At 46.9% G+C, this 19,974-nt stretch overlaps 1 protein-coding gene across 1 annotated transcript in view; it reads right to left on the bottom strand.

The window, feature by feature from the left end:
• slc26a10 (solute carrier family 26 member 10) overlaps positions 1-18,701 on the bottom strand; it is a 92,986-nt gene extending 74,285 nt beyond the window's left edge. The window contains exons 1-6 of the mRNA XM_060820964.1: positions 18,434-18,701; positions 12,739-12,849; positions 9,989-10,140; positions 7,689-7,853; positions 4,050-4,202; positions 1,207-1,289 (exon numbers count right to left, since the gene is read on the bottom strand). Of these exons, the coding sequence (XP_060676947.1) occupies positions 1,207-1,289; positions 4,050-4,202; positions 7,689-7,853; positions 9,989-10,140; positions 12,739-12,849; positions 18,434-18,701 (932 nt within the window). The remainder of the gene's footprint in view (positions 1-1,206; positions 1,290-4,049; positions 4,203-7,688; positions 7,854-9,988; positions 10,141-12,738; positions 12,850-18,433) is intronic.
• Positions 18,702-19,974: the final 1,273 nt, after the last annotated feature.

The raw sequence follows: 19,974 nt of genomic DNA, 5'->3' as shown, positions 1-19,974 counted from the left end.
TTCTCATGTTGGCATTTTGATCAACTTAGCGGGGCAGCACCTACTGCTGCACGCTGGCCATTTCAGACCCTGCCCTACACTTTTCTAACTATCAGAGTCCGTTTGCTGCGGGCGACAATCATTCCAGAAGCTTCTACTCCCAGATGCACCCATTCTATGTGCGTCAACATGATCCTTTACGAAAAAATTCTAGGGAGTATGATATTAAGGTGCTGCCCAAGAACATATAGCTTTCGGTCTCAAAAAACACTGTGGAGGAGCAAATAGATATGGATTACTGATTCTGACCTCAGGGCTGCTCAGATCTGTTCACTGCTAACACCTGGCTCTGACTTCACCAAAGATCATGGGACCAGGAAAAGGTTGTCTACTTGAAATAACAGTGGTCATACCACTGAGGGTGTTTCTCAATTGCCTGAAGAAGGCTGCAAGTTATAATGTTGAGAGTTTACTCTGTCACTGCCCTTTCCCTGGAAAAATGTTGCAATGCCGCACATCAACAACACCTTGTTCCACTCTCCCAATCCCCCCAAAACAGGCCCAAAACCATCTGGGGCTCCTGTGATAGGCCCTCAGGTGGCCTAGACTCAGGTCAGTCTCACACATTCAGCAACATTCCAGACCAAGAAAACTCAATACCTCTCCCTTGGTTGTGCCCCTTCCTACCATCGGTTTTGCTTTGAGATGGAGGCAAGCTGCACTCTCAACTAGGCAGTGCAGATAGCTCTAGGCCCGAGGCCTTGAGTCTTACAACTCCAACTAAACTCAGAGCTCTTCCACTGCTGAAGGTTTTAGACCATCTCAATCTTGAAGTGGTGAGAGATTGAGGAGCTCTGCGGATGTGTTCCCTTGACTCGCCCAACAGGCCCCATCAGTCCACAGTTAGATATCCTGCCCTGGGTGAGAATTACAAACCAAAGGGGCAAGTCATGGACTGCAGAACAAACTCCCTGACTTAGAGCTGGGACTGCCGCCTAAATTATAGAAAAGAACTGAGCATAAAGATTTACCCAGGCAGGTCATATTTGCAAGCTGGGAATGTGACTCAGCTTGATGACCAGGAAACTTTGGTTACACATCGCTGACGAACTGGAACTTTTTATGAGCCTAACAAAAATAGTCACAATTTTCACTCAAGACACTAGTGTAATTGTCACACACCATTCCGCACTGAGCGTTTAATCTGTCAGAGAAAGAAAAGCTCACCCTGCAGGGATATGACCCACGACTTGGACGTTGAAGCACTCATCGAGCGATGTAGCAAAGGTGACTGCAGTAGCCACTATAATCTGTTAACAAAGCAAAGTACAAGGTTAGATACAATAACCTCATTCATACAGCGCGGAGACAGATCCTTCGGTCCAACCAGTCCATGCCGACCATAATCCCAAGCTAACCTAGTCCCACCTGCCTGCTCCCAGCCCATATCCCTCCAAACCTTTCCTGTTCCTGTACTTATCCAAATGTCTTTTAAATGTTGTAACTGCTTCCTCACAAAATTCATCCCACACATGAACCACTTCTCTGTGTAAAACAATCGCTCCTCATGTCTTTTTAAAATCTTTCTTCTCTCACCTTAAAAACCTATCCCCTGGTCTTCAAATCCCATTCCCCCCCCCCTCCCCTCGGGAAAAGACACTGCCATTCACCTTATCTGTGCCCCTCATTATTTTATAAAACTCAACCTCCAGCGTTCCAGTGAAAAATGTCCCAGTCTATTCAGCCTCTCTTTATAACTTAACCCCTCCATTCCCAGCAACATTCTGGTAAATCTCTTCTCTTAACCCTCTCCAGTTTAATAATATCCTTCCTGTAACTGGACACAGTTCTCCAGAAGAGGCCTCACCAATGTCCTGTACAACCTCAACATGGCATCCCAACTCCTATACTCAAAGGACTGAGCAATGAAGGCAAGCATGCTAAATGTGCTAATTCGTTTCAGGTATTTCCCCATCACAAGAAGAAATGGATCTGAAGCTGGTAAAACGTCACTCCGTTTGTACCTGCTCGGTTGCCATGTTTAGTGGGTAGCCCCCACAAAGCTGAGACAGAGTCATGACTACAAACCTCCAGCCCACTCCACCCACTGCAGCGCTGGGGGAGTGCTGTGCTGTTGGAGCTACCGACATTTAATTGAGGCTGTGTCTCTTCCTCAGGTAGACATAAAAATAACCGCACAGTGCAATTTCAAAGTGAGGTGGACTGTTCAGCGTCCTGGCCAATATTTAACGCTCAAACGCAACAGATTCTCCAATTGTGACCTCATTGTTAGCAGGAGCTCGTTGAGTACAAATGGACCGTCACATGACATGCTTAAAAAATACGATGAAACACTTGTGAATGGTGATTTAGGGTTTCCTTTTAATTGTTTCCAACACTTTGCAGTGCCTTTATGTACATGAAGTACTCAAAAAGGCTCATTACCTGCTCTGAACTGATCCCATCTGAATCCGTGCAGTTTAAGTGCCAGATCACAATGACAGGAATTCATCAACCTCGTTGTCTGAGAAGGACAAAAGCCTGGATCCCACCGCTGAGCGTTCAGCTCCTCAGTGGATCACTGTTCGCTTTTGTGGGGAAAGGGTTCAGGCTGCTCAAATGGGAGGGCTGGTTGGAAGGACTGGGCTTCAGGCCAGACTTCAGGCTGTCTGAAAGGGACTCAGAATGAAGGACAGTGACAATGGACATCAGGATTTAAAACACAGATCAGCCATTAGGCCATAAGAAACAGGAAGAGGAGTAGGCCGTTTGGCCCCTCGAGCCTGTTCCACCATTCAACAGGGTCACGGCTGATCTGACATTCCTCACGTTCACTTTCCTGCCCTTTTCCCCAGAACCTGGGATTCCCCATCTGATCAAGACTCTCCCTATCTCAGCCTTAACTATACACAAGGACTGTGCCCCCAAGGAGGCCCAAACCCTCTCAGAGAAGAAATGCCTCCTCATCTCAGTCTTGAATTGGTGCCCCATTATTCTGAGACTATCTCCCCTGGTCCTAGAGGGGAAACCTCCTCTCAGCATTTACCCTGTCAAGCCCCTGAGGAATCCAACATCTTCTACTGAGATCACCTCTCATCCTTCTCAACTCCAGTGAGTAGATTCCCAGCCTGTTTCACCTTTTCTCCACAGCAGGGATCATCCGAGTGAACCTTCTCTGAACTGTCTCCAATGAAATGACATCTTTCCTTCAATAAGGGACCAGAGCTGCTCCAGATGTGGTCTCCCCAGCACCTTGTACACAGTGAGACTTCCCTACTCTTATACTCCAATCCCCTTGGAATAAGGGCCAACATTCCCTGACCCTTCCTGATTCCCTGCTGCCCCTGTGTGCTAGCTTTCTGTGTTTCAGGCACAAGTCTCCCCCAAGATCCCTTTGTGCTGCAGCTTTCTGTAGTTTCTCTCCATTTAAATAATACTCTGTTTTTTTGTTCTCCCTTCTAATTTTGATTGAAAGTGAAATGGAAATAATTGAATTCAATGCTGAAGGGGCTAAATGGCCTCCTCCTGTACAATTTCTAATGAGCATACATTCTAATCATGACACTACTCTCCTCCAGATGGGATGGACAATCTTGAGACATTATGCTGAACTTTGCCAGCCTGAAGCTAAGAGAAAGTGATGACTGCATTGCTGGAGATCAAAGTCAAAGGGTTTGGTGTTGGAAAAGCACAGCAGGTCAGGCAGCATCTGAGGAGCAGGAGAATCGACGTTTCGGGCAGGAGCCCTTCATCAAGGCTGAGATTGAAAGCTGTGGAGCCTCATGCAGGTGGAACTGTGCATGGCTTCACATCCATTGTCCGTCAAACCATCTGTCTATCTATCCATTCAGCCATCAGTCCATCCCTCTATCCATCTGTCCATCCATCCTTCCGTCCATCCCTCAATCCATCCATCTATCCACCCGTCTGTCCATCCACCGGTCCGTACATCTGCCCATATGTCCATCCATCCGTCCGTCTATCCAATGATCCATCCATCCATTTGTCCACACCACTTGGGATAAGTCCTGAAGCAATGACATTCACAGCAGCTGCCATTGCTCACTCACCATGACCACCTCGATGGGAATGGGAGCACGGAATCTCTCCCTGAAACGGCTGCTGAGCTCTTTTGTCGGAATGAGCACACAGAGGCATATCAGGGAAATAATCAGCTCGACAATATTGGTCGCAGAGAGTGCTCCAAGTACTGATGCCAGTGTCTGAGGAGAAAGGAAATTTATTTTGGTCATTCTTTTCGCTTGTCCAATTTTGTTTTGAAAGGCAGAATCCGCTATCTTTTCATTGCCTCACACTATGCAGATTTCTTTGACTACACAAATGGAACTGGTCCCAGGCAACGACACTCCTCAGGCTTCAAGCCAGTATTGTCTGGCTTGCTGTGCCATTCTCTCCTTTATCTCCAGCTACAGAATTCGATGGAATCCAATCAAGTCATTATCCCAGCTTCCTTCCAGTGAGTAAAATTGGGGTTTTAAAAATGTCTTAATGTTTAAACAGAAGATTCAGTGTTCTTGTCATTGTGGGGATGTGCCTGGCTTCCATGTGACCACACACATCCCAGTACTGTGTGGGTGAAATCAGGAACTCACAGTGGACAACTGCCAGTGTGATCCACCTTCTATTGCTCTGTTAGTGGTACTGAGACCTGGCATGGATTGGTATTTTTTGCTTTGCTCCTGTTAGGCTTGGCATAGCCAAGTGATGTGAATGAATTTCTAGGTGCCATTAGGTGTCCTAATCTGTTCTGGGGCACTGGAGTGTAATATCAGTGCCAAGCATCTGAAAGGTGCCCACCAGCCCTTTCAGAGGAGGAAACAGAAACCATTAAATTGGCAGGACAATGAAATGAGGTGAGCCTCATGAGGTTGGTTGGACAAGGAAGAAGATAGTAGTCATACCACTAGAATGATTTGGAGGTGCCAGTGTTGGACTGGGATGTACAACGGTTGAGTGATTTTTAACTTTGTACATACCACTTAGAACCTGACTTTACTAGCCCTCCAAAATTGGGGCAGTGCCCATGTGTGAAGTAGGCTGGCATTGCCAAATTAGTGCCTCCTCATGATAGCAGGTTCTGTTCATGTGGGCAACAGGCATGAAGAGAATGGGGTGGGGAGAGAACTTGTCTGAGCAAAAGCTCTTAAAGGGTTGTTGCTCACAAGCAGAGTTCAAATTTAGCCCAATCTGTTGCCTGCTCACGTCACACTTGCTGGTGTTGTGCACAACAAAATGCAGCACTTTTTGACAAAGCATACACTTGCTGATCAGAGTTTTATTTCAAACAGCCTTAAATCCCAAGTCTATCTCTTCTTCATACATGTCTTAATAATTATTCTTAATCTACATGTTTGGTTGCATGCTAACGTACCTCTGGGGCTGGTGGAGCTTGAAGCCAGACCTTCTAGCCCAGAGATAGAGGCATTACCACTGCACCACTTTGTACATGTTGATGCAATTGACGAAGTAGATCACAATGAATGAATGAATGAATTAGCTTTATTGTCACATGTACTCAAATGAGTTCAGTGAAATGTTTCAGTGCCATCTTAGGGACAAAGTTAACTAGGTAAAGGTTACAGATTAGTTACAGTGCAAAGTGTCACCAACACGGTGCCCATCTTAGGGACAGAGTATCCAGGTACAATCCTTAGTTACAATGTCTTTACCTTGTGACTTTTAGATCCTGGGTATTCAGCAGCCTAATAATACATACAAATAACTGGATGCATAGGGAATCATGCACTATGTATGTACAGATTCATAGATCATTAAAAAAAAGGTGCATTAGCCAAGCTGTGAAAATGCACACAAAGCACTGGGGTTGAACTTTACAGCAATAGAATTCAAAAGATGCGACATTATGCTGTCTTTCATGAGACTTTAGTTAAACAACACTCAGGATATTGTGCACAATTCCAGCCTCCACAGGACAGAGAGGAAGGAATGAGAGAAAGTGTGAATTTACAAACCTGGGAAGGTGTAGCAATCAGGGAGGGCAGGGTTTCTCTTCTGAAAATATATGTTGGTGGTGCTGGAGGTGGAGGGAGACTGACCTAAGGAAGGTCTTTAAAATGATTAAAGGATTTAATAGCATAGACGTTGAGAAATCCAGAGACCCAGGTAATGTTCTGGGAAACCCAGTTCATGGCAGATGGGGGAGGGGGCCGCGGAATAAAATCTGGAATTAAGAGTGTAATGGTGACTACGAATCTGTTGTCAATTAGAGGAAAATCCCATATTGTCCTTACCTTTTCTGGCCCTTACCATCCTTACCTGGTCTGGCCCACGTGTGACTCCAGACCCACAGCAATGTGGTCGACTCTTAGCTGCCCTCTGGGCAATTAGGGATGGGAATAAATCCTGGCCTAGCCAGCAATGCCTTCATCCCATGAATGAATGATAAAAATGGGCTGGATTTTCATTGTCATGCCAATCTCCAACACCATGTGATCACCGATGAAGTTCAATGTAAGCAAGTGTGAGATTATCCATTTTAGGCACTTTCTAGATGGTACTGAAATGTTCTTACACAGACTGGGACTGAAGACTGGTTAGCTGTTTCTTAAAACAGTCCTTTCTATCCTGCACAGGGGAGCTTATCTCAATGATGTCTGATAACTCTTTCAAGTAAGAACACTGTTATGGAACAGACCAGGCCCCCCTCAAAATATTTAAGAAGGTAACCTAGACCCTAACCTTTCTCTTATTTTAAAGGTAGATGTGAAGTACTGTGTTCTAGTTGCAATTCGATTGGTCAAAATACTCAACATTAGCGGACGGCTCACTGGTTAGCACTGCTGCCTCACAGCACCGGGTACCTGGGTTCGATTCCACCCTTAGGTGGCTGTCTGTGTAGAGTTTGCACGTTCTCTGTGTGGGTTTCCACCGGGTGTTCTGCTTTCCGCCCACAGTCCAAAGATGTGTAATTTAAATGAATTAGCCATGCTAAATTACCCATAGTGTTCAGGGATGTGGAGGTTAGGTGGGTTAGCCATGGGAAAATGTCGGGTTATAGGGTAGGGGGTGGGTCTGGGTGGAATGCACTTCAGAGGGTTGCTGTGGACTTATTGGACCAAATGGCCTGTGAGGATTCTTCCTCTTCATCTTCCATAAACTCAATTTATTTAAACACTATAGGTACAATACAACCAAAGAAAGAAGAACTTTGAATAACTTAACTGTATTGGAAAACTTAACCGAATAATAGATACAGTAACTATTAATAATTAACTGTTCCGATATAGTAGTATCTCACAAACACACCCATTGGCAAAAAGGGCAAATTCAGAACAATAGATTGCCTCACAGGTAACCCAACAGCAGAGAGAACCCCCGGCTTCTAACTGTAAGCAAGAGAGGGAAAAGCTAGCTTCTACTTTGACAAAACTCCATCAGCTTCTGCTGAGCATAAAAGAAAACCAGAAATCCTGGTCTGAGAGAGCTGGCCACACCCAGCCACTCTGCTTCTATTGGTTGAACTTTAAAAAAAATCCCAAGCCTCATAAGTTGTTGACTTTACTGGCTTTCCAAATCGTCAGCTCGGTACCTCTGACTGAAAGCCTCTCTTTTAAAATTAAACAGGACAAAATAATCCCTTAAAGCCATAGCATTGTCACACCACAAGGTTGGCCAAGCGAATGAGGATAAGTGCCCAACACACCAGTCCTTTAAACACAAATTCCAACCTTAAAGATGGTGAAAGGTCCAGCAAAGCGCGGAAGCTGTAGTCCAAGCATGGTGTTGAGCTGGGAGATGGTGACGTGGAATGCAGTGCCACTGGTAAATGCCTTCACGATTGGGTCAGACAAGTAGGTGGAAAGGAATCCGAGCTGCAGGACAAACATGCAGATCTGGAAGAGGAAGGGAAAAGCCTGAACAAAAGTGAACCCTGAGACCAGGAGTGTGAATGCAATGATTCATGATGAAAGCTCCTGGCTTAAATATATGCACAGTCGAGGAAGAAAGTTTCTCCCCTTTCTCTAGCACTGGCAAGGCCAACATTTATTGCCCATCCTTTGATCTGAATGGCTTGTGAGCCATTTCCACATCAACCTGTGAGTCTGGAGTCACATGTAGGCCCAAACTAGGTAAGGGCAACAGATTATGGCATTTATTTTGAGAGTCTTGAATATAAAAGCAGCGATGTACTTCTGAAGCTCTATAAGGCTCTGGTCAGACCACATTTGGAGTATTGTGCGCAGGTGTGGGCCCCATATCTCAGAAAGGATGGACTGGCCCTAGAGTGTGTTCAGAGGAAGTTCATAAGAATGGTCCCAGGAATGAAAAGCTTAACATTGAGGATGCTGGGTTTATACTCGATGGAGTTTAGAAGGATGGGGGGGGTGGGGGTATCTAACTGAAACATACAGAATGCGGAATGGCCTGGACAGAGTGGATGTGGGGGAGATGTTCCCATTGGGAGGAGAGACTAGCACCCAAGGGCACAGCCTTAGAGTAAAGGGAAGGCCTTTCAGAATGGAGATAAGGAGTAACTTCTTCAGCCAGAGAGTGGGGAATCTATGGAATTCACAGCCACAGAAAGCTGTGGAGGCCGGGTCATTGAGTAGATTTAAGACACAGACAGATAGGTTCTTGAGTATCAAGGGGATTAAGGGTCACAGGGAGAAAGCGGGAGAATGGGGATGAGAAACATATCAGCCATGATTGAATGGCGGAGCAGACTTGATGGGCTGAATGGCCTAATTTCTCCTATGTCTTATGGTCTTATTTTTTTCCCTAAAGGACATGAGTGAACCAGATATGGTTTTCACAACAATCAACAATGGTGTCATGGTCACCATTAGTGAGACCAATGTTTTTTCCCCCACATTAATAGTTGAATTAAAATTGACCCAAACGGATTTGAACCCATGACTTGAGACCATTAGCCTGGGACTCAATGGGTGGTTAAGAGTCAGTCACATTGGCTGTAGATCTGGAATCATTTGTCAGTCCAGACCAGGTAAGGACGGCAGAATTCCCAAACCAGAAGGGTTTTTATAACTGTCAGTTATAGTTGCCATGGTTACCATTACGACTGTGTTCTGAGTATTAGCCTGGGCGTTTCTGAACTCCGAGTCCAGTAGCAATTCAACTTGGCTGCTGTATATTTTAAAGGGGGGGTCTCGTCTTTATTTAGCCAACTGGATTTCTCAACACAGAAGCCATTCTCTGCGATAGGTTACTGGATTGTGGGTATCGCAAAGTGGTAGTGGGTGCTGATCTCCTGTATGCTCCTTGATTTGAGTTGCCCAATCGAAGCCAGGCTGACTCTCAGGACGACGTTAATCTGACCTTCACTGAGATAGGGGAAATACCATTGGCAGGCTCTCTGAAGGCTGGATGGTCAAAGGTTGACTTTGGCGGAGGACTGGGGATAGCTTACTTGCCACGCTTCCAACAAAGCAAATGCAGAATATGAGAGCAGAGAAAGAAAAAAAAAAAATCACACTTCAATAATATGTTATCACTTGGATATTTTTTGCTGTGCCTCGCGAGAAATGAATTGAACAGAGGTCCATAAAGTTTTACAGGAGTTTCTCCAGACTCCTGATGTGGCTCGGAAGAAAATCAAAAAAAAAATCCCCAGAGAACTTTAGGCCTGGAATCCTAGTAGGGTCTAGATTGTCCCTTCCTTGTGTGATGCATTCGGGGTAAGACCACGGAGGCCATTGGACTACTTTCCTCAAATTTGTCGAATTTCCACAGAATAAAATCCAAGCATGAAAATTTGGTGAGAATGATCATACTGAGATTGTTAGGAAAATGAGACAATCCTTTTAAAGTGAAAGCAGAAATAAACAGAGAAACCAGGGCTCCCCACCACATTATTCTGACATTGTTTGACCTCACTCTATATAAAACATGGAGGGATTGCTGGAGCCTGGCAAACGAAAGCCCCAGGACCCTCAGCACCTTGTGGAGACAATGGCAGACGCAGTGATGGAAGGGAGACTGAAAGAAAATGAAAGGTTGCAGCAATTACCATCATAAGTCCCGAGAGAAAGGCCACTGCTGAAGCGACAGATATCCTTTGCTTCTCCAACTCTGGATCTTCCAGGCTCGTGACGTTCCATCGGTGTGGTACCAAGCGCTCGACGATAGACCCAGTCATCAAGCTAATCCCAGCAAAAGTACCTTGCAAGAAGAGAACTTATGTTTAACAGTTAAGCGTGGTGGCTTCTCTGCAGTACAAAGAGAGCTAACCCAATACTCACTCTGCCCTCCAAATCAAATTCGGCTTTTCTTCTCTCCAAATGGCTCAATCAATCAGAGAAACAGAAGATAGGAGCCGCAGCAGGCCACTTGGCCCTTCAAGCCTGTTCTGCCATGCAATATGATCATAGCTGGTCATCCAACTCAGGCCCATTCCTGCTTTGATGCATTTAGAACTGTATTAAACTCCTTGAAAGCATTCAACGGTTTGGGCCCAACTGCTTTCCATGGCAGAGAATTCCATAGACTCCCCAATCTCTGAGTGAAGACTTTTTAAAAATGTATTCATAGGGCCAGGACATTGCTGGTTGGGCAGCATTTAATGCCTGTCCCTAGTTGCCCCCTTGAGAAGGTGGGGGTGAGCTGCCTTCTTCACCTGCTGCAGCCCACATGCTGTGGGTTGACCCACAATGCCCTGAGGGAGGGAATTCCAGGAATTTGACTCACTGACACTGAAGGAACGGCAATATATTTCCAAGTCAGGATGGTGAGGGGATCGGAGGGGAACTTGCAAGGAGTGGTGTTCTCATGTATCTGCTGCCCTTGTCCTTCTAGATGGAAGTGGTTGTGTGTTTGGAAGGGAGTGGGTGTTTGTGGATGTGGGGCCAATCAAGCGGCTGCTTTGTCCTGGATGGTGTCGAGCTTCTTGAGTGTTGTTGGAGCTGCCCCCATCCAGGGGCAAGTGGGGAGTATTCCATCACACTCCTGACTTGTTCCTTGTAGATGGTGGGACAGGCTTCGTGGAGTCAGGAACTGAGTTACTCGTCACATTATTCCTAGCTCCTGACCAGCTCACGTAACCATTGTGTGTATGTAGCAAGTCCAGTTGAATTTCTGGTTAACCTCAGGTTGGTTCCCTCACCATCTTCTGCAGACCCAGTTTGGCAGCTATGTCCTACGTCCTCACCTGAGTGCTTTCACCCATGCGAGGAGGCTGGGGAGAGATTGGGTCATGCCATCTTGTCTAACTCAGCAGCAGATTCTTCATTTATTCATTCATGGGATGTGGGCATCACTGGCTACGCCAGCGTTTATTGCCCATTTCCAGATGCCCTTAAGAAGGCCATTCCTTCTGCAAGCCATCCGTTACAGGTGCACCTGCTGTGCCCATGGTTGGGATAATCAAGTGGTTTGCTGAGCCGTTTCAGGGGGCAGTTAAGGATGTGCTACATTGGCGGTGGATCTGGAGATACCAGACCTAGTAAGGATGGTAGATTTCCTTCCCTAAAGGAAGAAATACTCTTCAGGGCATGACCCAACCATTTACAACAGGAAGCGTGATCACTGAGATTAACTTTCAGGAATGGATTTGCCATGCTGGGATTGAAAGCCCTGGCTCTCTGGATAACTAGTCTAGTGGATTTGGTACAACACTGCCACCTCCCTGCTGAGTCCTCAAAGGTGCCTTCTTTGGCATGAGATTTGAGGGTGACTTGTTCAGGTCAGGGTGACAGGAGAATAGAGAAGCCCTCCCCAGTATTCTAGCCTCAATCAACATAAACCAAATCAGTTTGATTGGTCATGCACCTCATTCTTGCATTGCCAATATAATTGTGAGACTCTTAGCATCAGGATTGTCAGCAGAACACATCCCATCTTTTCCAAGGGTCTGATTTACGTTTTCACTCATTTGGCACCTTGAATTATGAAACAAATGTTTATTTTATCTGCAGAATCCCTATAGGGCACTTGTTAATTCTGAGGTTAATTCACAATAGACTCACTTACTAGCAAATGCACAAATTGTTGGGAGAGGCACAAACACAGGGTGTTTTTTGATGTAAAAGATGGCCAACTGAGCAAGGACAAACATCCAGTAAATTCGTCTCTGATTCCCTCAGGCAATCAAACCAAGCCCTGGTCACCATATTGATTGCAGCCCCTATGTCCCAATGATTTCACCTCGTGCAGCTCTGAGGTACCCTGGATTATAATAATGGCCACTCTAGGAAAGGATTTTATTGATGCACCACAGAAAGCATCCTATCTGGATGCATCACAGCTTGGTAGGGCAACTGCTCCTCCCAGGACCGTAAGAAACTACTGGGAGTCGTGAACCCAGCCCAGTTCCTCACACAACCCAACCTTCCATCCATTGACTCAGTCAACACTTCCCACTGCCTCGAGAAGGCAGCTAAATTCATCAAAGACCCCTCCCACCCCGGGTACTCTCTCTTCCAACCTCTTCCGTCAGGCAGGAGACACAAAAGGTTTGAAAATGTGTACAACTAGATTCAAGAACAGTTTCTTCCCCGTTGTTATCAGGCTGTGAAATGGCCCTCTCCTGTATTAGAGTTGACCTTTCTCTGCCCCTTCTCTGTAGCTGTAACACTGTATTCCGCATTCTGTTCTATTACCCTGATGGACTGATGGAAGGAATGGTTAGTCTGGATAGCACACAAACCAATACTTTTCACTGTATCTCGGCACATGTGACAATAATGAATCAAATCAGATCAGATCAAATGAGTATAGTAGCATTCCTGACCACCCTGTGTAATCTGGGGAGGAAGACCATACCTGTGGACACATGTCGTCCAGTTCCAAAAAAGATGTACAGCATAACAGGGAAGAACGAGGTGTAGAGTCCATAAATTGGGGCCACGGACGTCAGCAGAGCAAAAGCCATCCCTGGTGAGAGAAAAAAAGGGTTTCAAACAAAACGCACAATTATACGGTGTAGCACATCAACTGGCCAGGAGGAAGGTTGATGGAGAAGACGAGTCCCAGTGAATTGAGCATTCGTCCTACACCTCTGAGACCTGACATTAGAGCCTAGTTTGAGAAGTAGGCAGGTGCTGAGGAAGGAGCTGTGTCTGAGTCTAGCCTGGAACCGGGGAAAGAGTATCCTATGGAGTATCCTATGGAGTATTGGTCAGATGAGGCCAATGACACATTGTGTAGTCGCTCCTGTGCTATAGACAGAGTCTTTGCTGCAGAAATGGGTTTTTTCCAACTCTGGGACTTCAGGTCAAAGCAACAAGATTCCCTTTACTGTTCTGGTAAAGGGATCCTGCTTAGGGAGCTGCAAAGATGTCAGATGCAGGAAATGGATCACTGACCATCGATAAAGGCAACAGTGATCATAATCTTGTCGGCGGTATTTCCAATAAGGAAACATCTTCGCCTCAGAGCAGTCCTTGCCAGATGTCACGTGAAAATGGATGGGTCAGAGTGCATGAGAAGTGGGAGAACCAAGTGAATAGACCCGTCTCTTTGTTTCCCAAAGGAGCATTCATCACTCCTTCCAAGGCTGGAGCTGAGGGGTCAGTGTAGACGGAGCATTACTCTGGATTTGTTGCTGCTGAGCAGCAGCATTAAGGGTCGGACCGCTCTATTCCAGCTCTGGGCACTGTCAGAAGGATTCCAAAGCAGTGCAGGAGAGGGCTATGAGGAAGTTCACTTATTAAGATGCATTGGAGACATTGGGACTCCTTTCCTTAGTGAAAAGAAAATTGAGAGGAGATTTGGTCAAGATGTTCAAGATCTGGGGGCTAGAGAATAGACAGGGAGAAACTGCTTACTTGGAGGAAGGATGAAGATTGGGATGGTATAATTTATCAAAATTTATTTAAGAAGCAAAAGGGATATGAGGAAAAACCATTTCCCACAGAGCATGGTGAGGGTCTGGAATACACTGCCACTGAGTGAGCTAGAGGCAGGGTTGAATCGATGCCATGGTGAGGGAATTAGATGTTCATTTGAAAAGGAAGATTGTGTAAGGCTATGGGGAGTGCCCAGGAGGTTGGCACTGCATTGGCAAGCTAGCATGGACACAATAGGATAAATGGCCTCCTTAGACGATTCTGAGATTGCACTAATGCTACTCAACATGAATGAACCGAAACAAGATAAGCACATGGATGATGATGGGATAGTATAAGGGGATGGGCTTAGATTAGTTCACAGGTCAATGCAACATCGAGGGCCGAAGGGCCTGTTCTGCGCTATATTGTTCTATGTTCTATGTAAGATCAGTTCTCAATGAATTTGAATCTGTCCACAGAGAGATGTGTGATTAGCTTGCTTTTTGGTAAATCAAATGAAGGAAGAAATCTGAGATTAACGATTTGAGAGTCAGAAAATCTGCTTCATTTTTCAAGTCTGAATATTCGCTATGTAGAGAGGGCGGTGAGAATATCCTCTCCCTTTATTAATCTCCTCTTTCTGCTGCAACCAGCTAGACCTCGACAATTGCATTTGATTACATTTTAATGCAAAGATTTTTCAATTGAACTTTTCCTGTAATAAACACACTCTGTAACCCAGCTGCAGGAATCCTGTTGTACCTTGTAAAATAGCAGTCATCAACTTGCTGAACAGAATCCACTCCCTTAAGCACAGTGCCCGATCTAAAGATTGTGTGCCAACTTACTTTGGCATCACTGCCTGCCCTGCAAGCTCCAACAGCAGGAACATTCCAGCATCAGGAATGGAGAGAGAGACCAACGCTCCTAAATTAGCCTCCGGTTCGTTTGAAAGTGAGACAAACTACCCCAGCCATTTTTTTTAAATTCATTGACGGGATGTGGGCATCGCTGGGGAGGTCAGCATTTATTGCCCATCCCTAATTATCCAGAGGGCAGTTAAGATGGAGGACAGACCAGGTAAGGATGGCAGTTTCTTACCCTAACGGGCATTAGAATTTGATTTTATGGTTATGTGTAGTCAAGTAGAGGAGTACAGCGAAAAGTTTACAAAGTCGCCCCTCATGATGCCATCTTAGGTACAAAGTACCTAGGTATAAATCTTTGATACAGAATAAAGAAACAAAGAAAAAAAAAAATCACCTCACAATAATTCATAGCACAAGTTAGAGAATAAGAAATAAAGTGAAAAGGATAAACATTCTGTTTGTGAACCAGATGGCGGTTTTTCTCCCAACAATCGACGATAGACCATCATAAGACTCTTAATTCCAGATTGTTTTTTTATTCTTTCAGTCTATATCCTGGAATTCCTGACGCAACAATATCACAGGGCGGGGGGAACCCCACACACAGAAAGTTTGCAGCGATTGAAGGAAACAGTCCAGTGCCACCTTGTCAGGGCAACTTGAAATGGGCAGTAAATGTGGCCTTGCCAGTGTCACCCACAAATTATTGTTCCAGCATGGGGCTGACAACAGGAAATGTTTTCAGGACGTATTAAATAGCCCGCTGGAATAAAACAAAGAATTGCAGATGTGGGAAATCTGAAACAAACGCAGAAATTGCTGGAGAAACTCAGCAGATCTGGCAGCATCGCTGGAAAGAAAAACAGAGTTTAATTTTTCAGCTCTTTTCTGAAGAAGGGACACTCGAAACGTTTCTCTGCTCCTCTCTGCACGGATGCTGCCAGACCTGTTGAGTCTCTCCTGCATTTACAGTTGGTGTTGAATGAGTATGCAGGAGTTGGACATGAAACCTCACCATGTTTGTTAACTCCTGAGAGGCAGACTGAAGTGATGATCTGATTTTACTGCCACAGGTAATCTTCAAGACTGATTCTGTCATGGGAGGGTCAACATTCGGTGTATTCACAAAAAAAAAGAGCAGTGATGCAGAAGGTTTCAGATGGCATATTGAGAGTAGAAGTTAGCTCGATAACCTAAGACTGATGAGTGACAATACTGGAGTCAGATATGCTCTCCACAATGTCAAGGGCGTTAGAAAAGAGGCATGGAGCTACATGTAGTGTCAGTCAGAGCAGGTCAAGCAAGTCACAAGTGTCTATTATGAACATCCAAAGGAGACTTGTCCATTGAAAACACTGCACGTGTTGGCTGACATTTCATTTCTCAAACAATAATGTTTTCATCCATACTTGCGTCAACTGTTACAAATTGTTACCAACTGAGAATCAAAGACCTAACAGGCCAAGATCGAGAGTGTAACAACCAACCATTCTCGAGAAGAAAATGATCGACAACGAGAAGGCACAGAAATAAAGATGGTGGAAAAAGGAGAAACAAGACTTCAGTCAGGGTCTGGAATGTACTGTCTGAGAGTGTGGGGGGGAGGGAGGGTCACTAAAGGGGTTAGGGTCTGGGATGTACTGTTTGAGAGTGTGAGGGGAGGCAGGGTCACTCGAGGGGTTAGGGTTTGGAATGTACTGTCTGAGAGTGTGGGGTGAGAGTGGTTCACTAGAGGGGTTAGGGTCTGGGATGTACTGTCTGAGAGTGTGGGGGGAGGGGGAGGTTCACTCGAGGGGTTAGGGTCTGGGATGTACTGTTTGAGAGTGTGAGGGGAGGGAGGGTCACTCGAGGGGTTAGGGTCTGGAATGTACTGTCTGAGAGAGTTGGGGGAGGCAGATTCACTCGAGGGGTTAGGGTTTGGAACGTACTGTCTGAGAGTGCGGGGTGAGAGTGGTTCACTAGAGGGGTTAGGGTCTGGGATGTACTGTCTGAGAGTGTGGGGGGGAGGGAGGGTCACTCGAGGGGTTAGGGTCTGGAATGTACTGTCTGAGAGTGTGGGGCAGGGGGAGGTTCACTCGAGGGGTTAGGGTCTGGGATGTACTGTCTGAGAGTGTGGGGGGAGGGAGGGTCACTCAAGGGGTTAGGGTCTGGAATGTACTGTCTGAGAGTGTGGGGCAGGGGGAAGTTCACTCGAGGGGTTAGGGTCTGGGATGTACTGTCTGAGAGTGTGGGGGTGGGGGGTTTCACTCGAGGGGTTAGGGTCTGGGACATACTGTCTGAGAGTGTGGGGGAGAGGCAGGTTCACTCGAGGGGTTAGGGTCTGGGATGTACTGTCTGAGAGTGTGGGGGGAGGGGGAGATTCACTCGAGGGGTTAGGGTCTGGGGTGTACTGTCTGAGAGTGTGGGGGGAGGGAGGGAGGTTCACTCGAGGGGTTAGGGTCTGGGATGTACTGTCTGAGAGTATGGGGTGTGGGAGGTTCACTCGAGGGGTTAGGGTCTGGAATGTACTGTCTGAGAGTGTGGGGTGTGGGAGGTTCACTCGAGGGGTTAGGGTCTGGAATGTACTGTCTGAGAGTGTGGGGGTGGGGGGGGTTCACTCGAGGGGTTAGGGTCTGGGACATACTGTCTGAGAGTGTGGGGGAGAGGCAGGTTCACTTGAGGGGTTAGGGTCTGGGATGTACTGTCTGAGAGTGTGGGGGGAGGGGGAGATTCACTTGAGGGGTTAGGGTCTGGGGTGTACTGTCTGAGAGTGTGGGGGGAGGGAGGGAGGTTCACTCGAGGAGTTAGGGTCTGGGATGTACTGTCTGAGAGTGTGGGGTGTGGGAGGTTCACTCGAGGGGTTAGGGTCTGGAATGTACTGTCTGAGAGTGTGGGGGTGGGGGGGTTCACTCGAGGGGTTAGGGTCTGGGACATACTGTCTGAGAGTGTGGGGGAGAGGCAGGTTCACTCGAGGGGTTAGGGTCTGGGATGTACTGTCTGAGAGTGTCGGGGGAGGGGGAGATTTACTCGAGGGGTTAGGGTCTGGGGTGTACTGTCTGAGAGTGTGGGGAGAGGGAGGGTCACTCGAGGGATTAGAGTCTGGAATGTACTGTCTGAGAGAGTTGGGGTGGGGGGGGAGACAGGTTCATTCAAAGAACGAAGAACAACAAAGAACAAAGAACATTCAGTACACGAACAGGTTGTTTGGTCCTCCAAGCCTGCGCCAATCCAGATTCTCTATCTCAAGTTGTTGCCTATTTTCTAAGGATCTGTATCCCTCTGTTGTCTGCCTGTGCAAGTATCTGTTTAGATACATCTTACTTGCCATTCTCGTTCCCACATCTACCATCTCTGCTGGCAATGCGTTTCAGGCACCTGCCATCCTGTGTGAAGAACTTTCCATGAATATCTCCTGTAAATATTTCCCCTCTCCCCTCAAACTGATGACCCCCAGTAATTGAGTCCCTTAATGTGGGGAAAAGCTTCTTGATCTTCATTTTGTGTGTATCTCTCATAGCTTTGTAGCTCTGAATAAGGTGCCCCCCCCCCCCGTCCCACCTCCGTCTTTCTAATGAAAATAATCCTAATGTATTGAACCTCTCTCCTGGTGAAGCCCCTCTGCACCCACCCTCTCCACGTCCTGAAATGTACTGTCCCAGAGTGTGGGACGGGGGCTGGTTCACTCCAATTCCAGAGGAGTTCTTCGTGCTTTGAAAATGCATTTAGCACACCCACAGCCCTATGCCCACCCCGGCTGCTGGATGAGAGCCGACCCATCGGGTCTGTGAAAACCGCCTCCACCCCACCCCCGCCAATGGGAGAGAGCTTCCGTGAGGCTACCTTGCGGGATGTGGATGATGCCCACTGTCAGGCCGGCGATGATGTCCCCAGTCAGCCAGCGCTTGAACTTGTACCTGGGCAGCCACGAGAGGCAAGGCACGCGCGCTCTCACCGAGCGTCTCCACGCGTTCCCCGAGCACGCGCAGCTCCTCCCCACCAGCTGCTTCCAGCTTCCCGCCGAAGCTCGGTCTTCGCCAGGGGATCGGCCGAAGTGGTGCTCGAAGCTGGCCTCGGTGTACACGGAGCGATAGACGGTCACTTCCCTCATCCTGACGCGCACACGGTGTACAGGCTCCTGTTTGGACGAATATGTCAGCGCCTCTCGACTTTTGTCGTGAAAGCGTTGCACCTTTATAGCGGTCTCGGACCGAACGGGACCTTCCTACCCCCTCCTCAGTCAGTCAGACAGACTGTTTTCTCCCTCTCTGTGAACGGCGCTGTACCTGGTTTCAGGATGTGGGCGGTGAGCGCATTTAACTGGAGGCAGCCAATTACAACAGCACTCGGTCACTCCGGCATGCCAAGTTGCTGATGGACAAGGTCGCCGCTGGATCCGTTTCCATCCCCCCCCCCTTCTTTCTCCCCGAGGGCTCATCAGCAAACCTTTCGCCCCTTGTTTACTCAGCTGCGATCCCGGAGCCGAACCAACTTGTTTGCACTTTCTTGTTTTCGGGGCAAACGTTGCATGAAGATTAAAGTTGGCGTGGGTAGTCATACCAGTGAGGTCGCTAGCAACAGCGTGGGGGAACTCTGTGGGCGAGGATGGAACATAAGGGAGGCGGGGGTCAGCTTTCTGCCACTTGGTGCAAATGTACTTTGACTAGTGGATGCACAAAGTCTGCACCGAACGCACTTTTTTTCGGCAGAGAATTCCACAGGCTCCCCCACTCTCTGGGTGAAGATATTTCTCCTCAGCTCAGTCCGAATGGTCTACCCTGTATCCTTACACATCCTTTCTGTGTTTACTCCGTCTAGTCTGGTTAGAATTTGCCTAATTGCTTGCTGTACCTGCATGCTAACATTTTCTGTTTCTTGTACGAGTGAACCTACATCTGTCTGAAGACCTATACTTACAAATTTCGTGCCTTTTAAAAGTTTTCTGCTTTTCTTGAATAACTAAAGTGAATAACCTCCCACTCGCCCTCATTATACTCCATCTGCCATGTTGTAGGGCAATGGTCTGCCAAATTGAAAATGCCCTGTTTGCCCCTAGACTTTCCTTATTGTCCTTTAACCAATCCTCTATCTGTGCTCAGATATTACCTTAAACTCTGTGAGCCATTATGTTGTGCATTAACCTTTTGTGCAGTACCTTATCCAAGTGGATTACATCTACTGGTTGTTCTTCATCTTCATCTTCATTCCTTATTCCTGATGAAGGGCTTATGCTCGAAACGTCGAATTCTCTATTCCTGAGATGCTGCCTGGCCTGCTGTGCTTTGACCAGCAACACATTTGCAGTTCTTCATCTACCCTCATGTTAAACAGACTGAGGGATTTTACAGATTCCAGCTCTTTAGCAGATTATGTTGGCTATTACA

Source organism: Hemiscyllium ocellatum, chromosome X (assembly GCF_020745735.1).
Source record: "Hemiscyllium ocellatum isolate sHemOce1 chromosome X, sHemOce1.pat.X.cur, whole genome shotgun sequence".
NCBI classification, from domain to species: domain Eukaryota; kingdom Metazoa; phylum Chordata; class Chondrichthyes; order Orectolobiformes; family Hemiscylliidae; genus Hemiscyllium; species Hemiscyllium ocellatum.
Note: the sequence above shows the minus strand (reverse complement) of the source record. Positions and strands in the feature narration are given on the sequence as shown.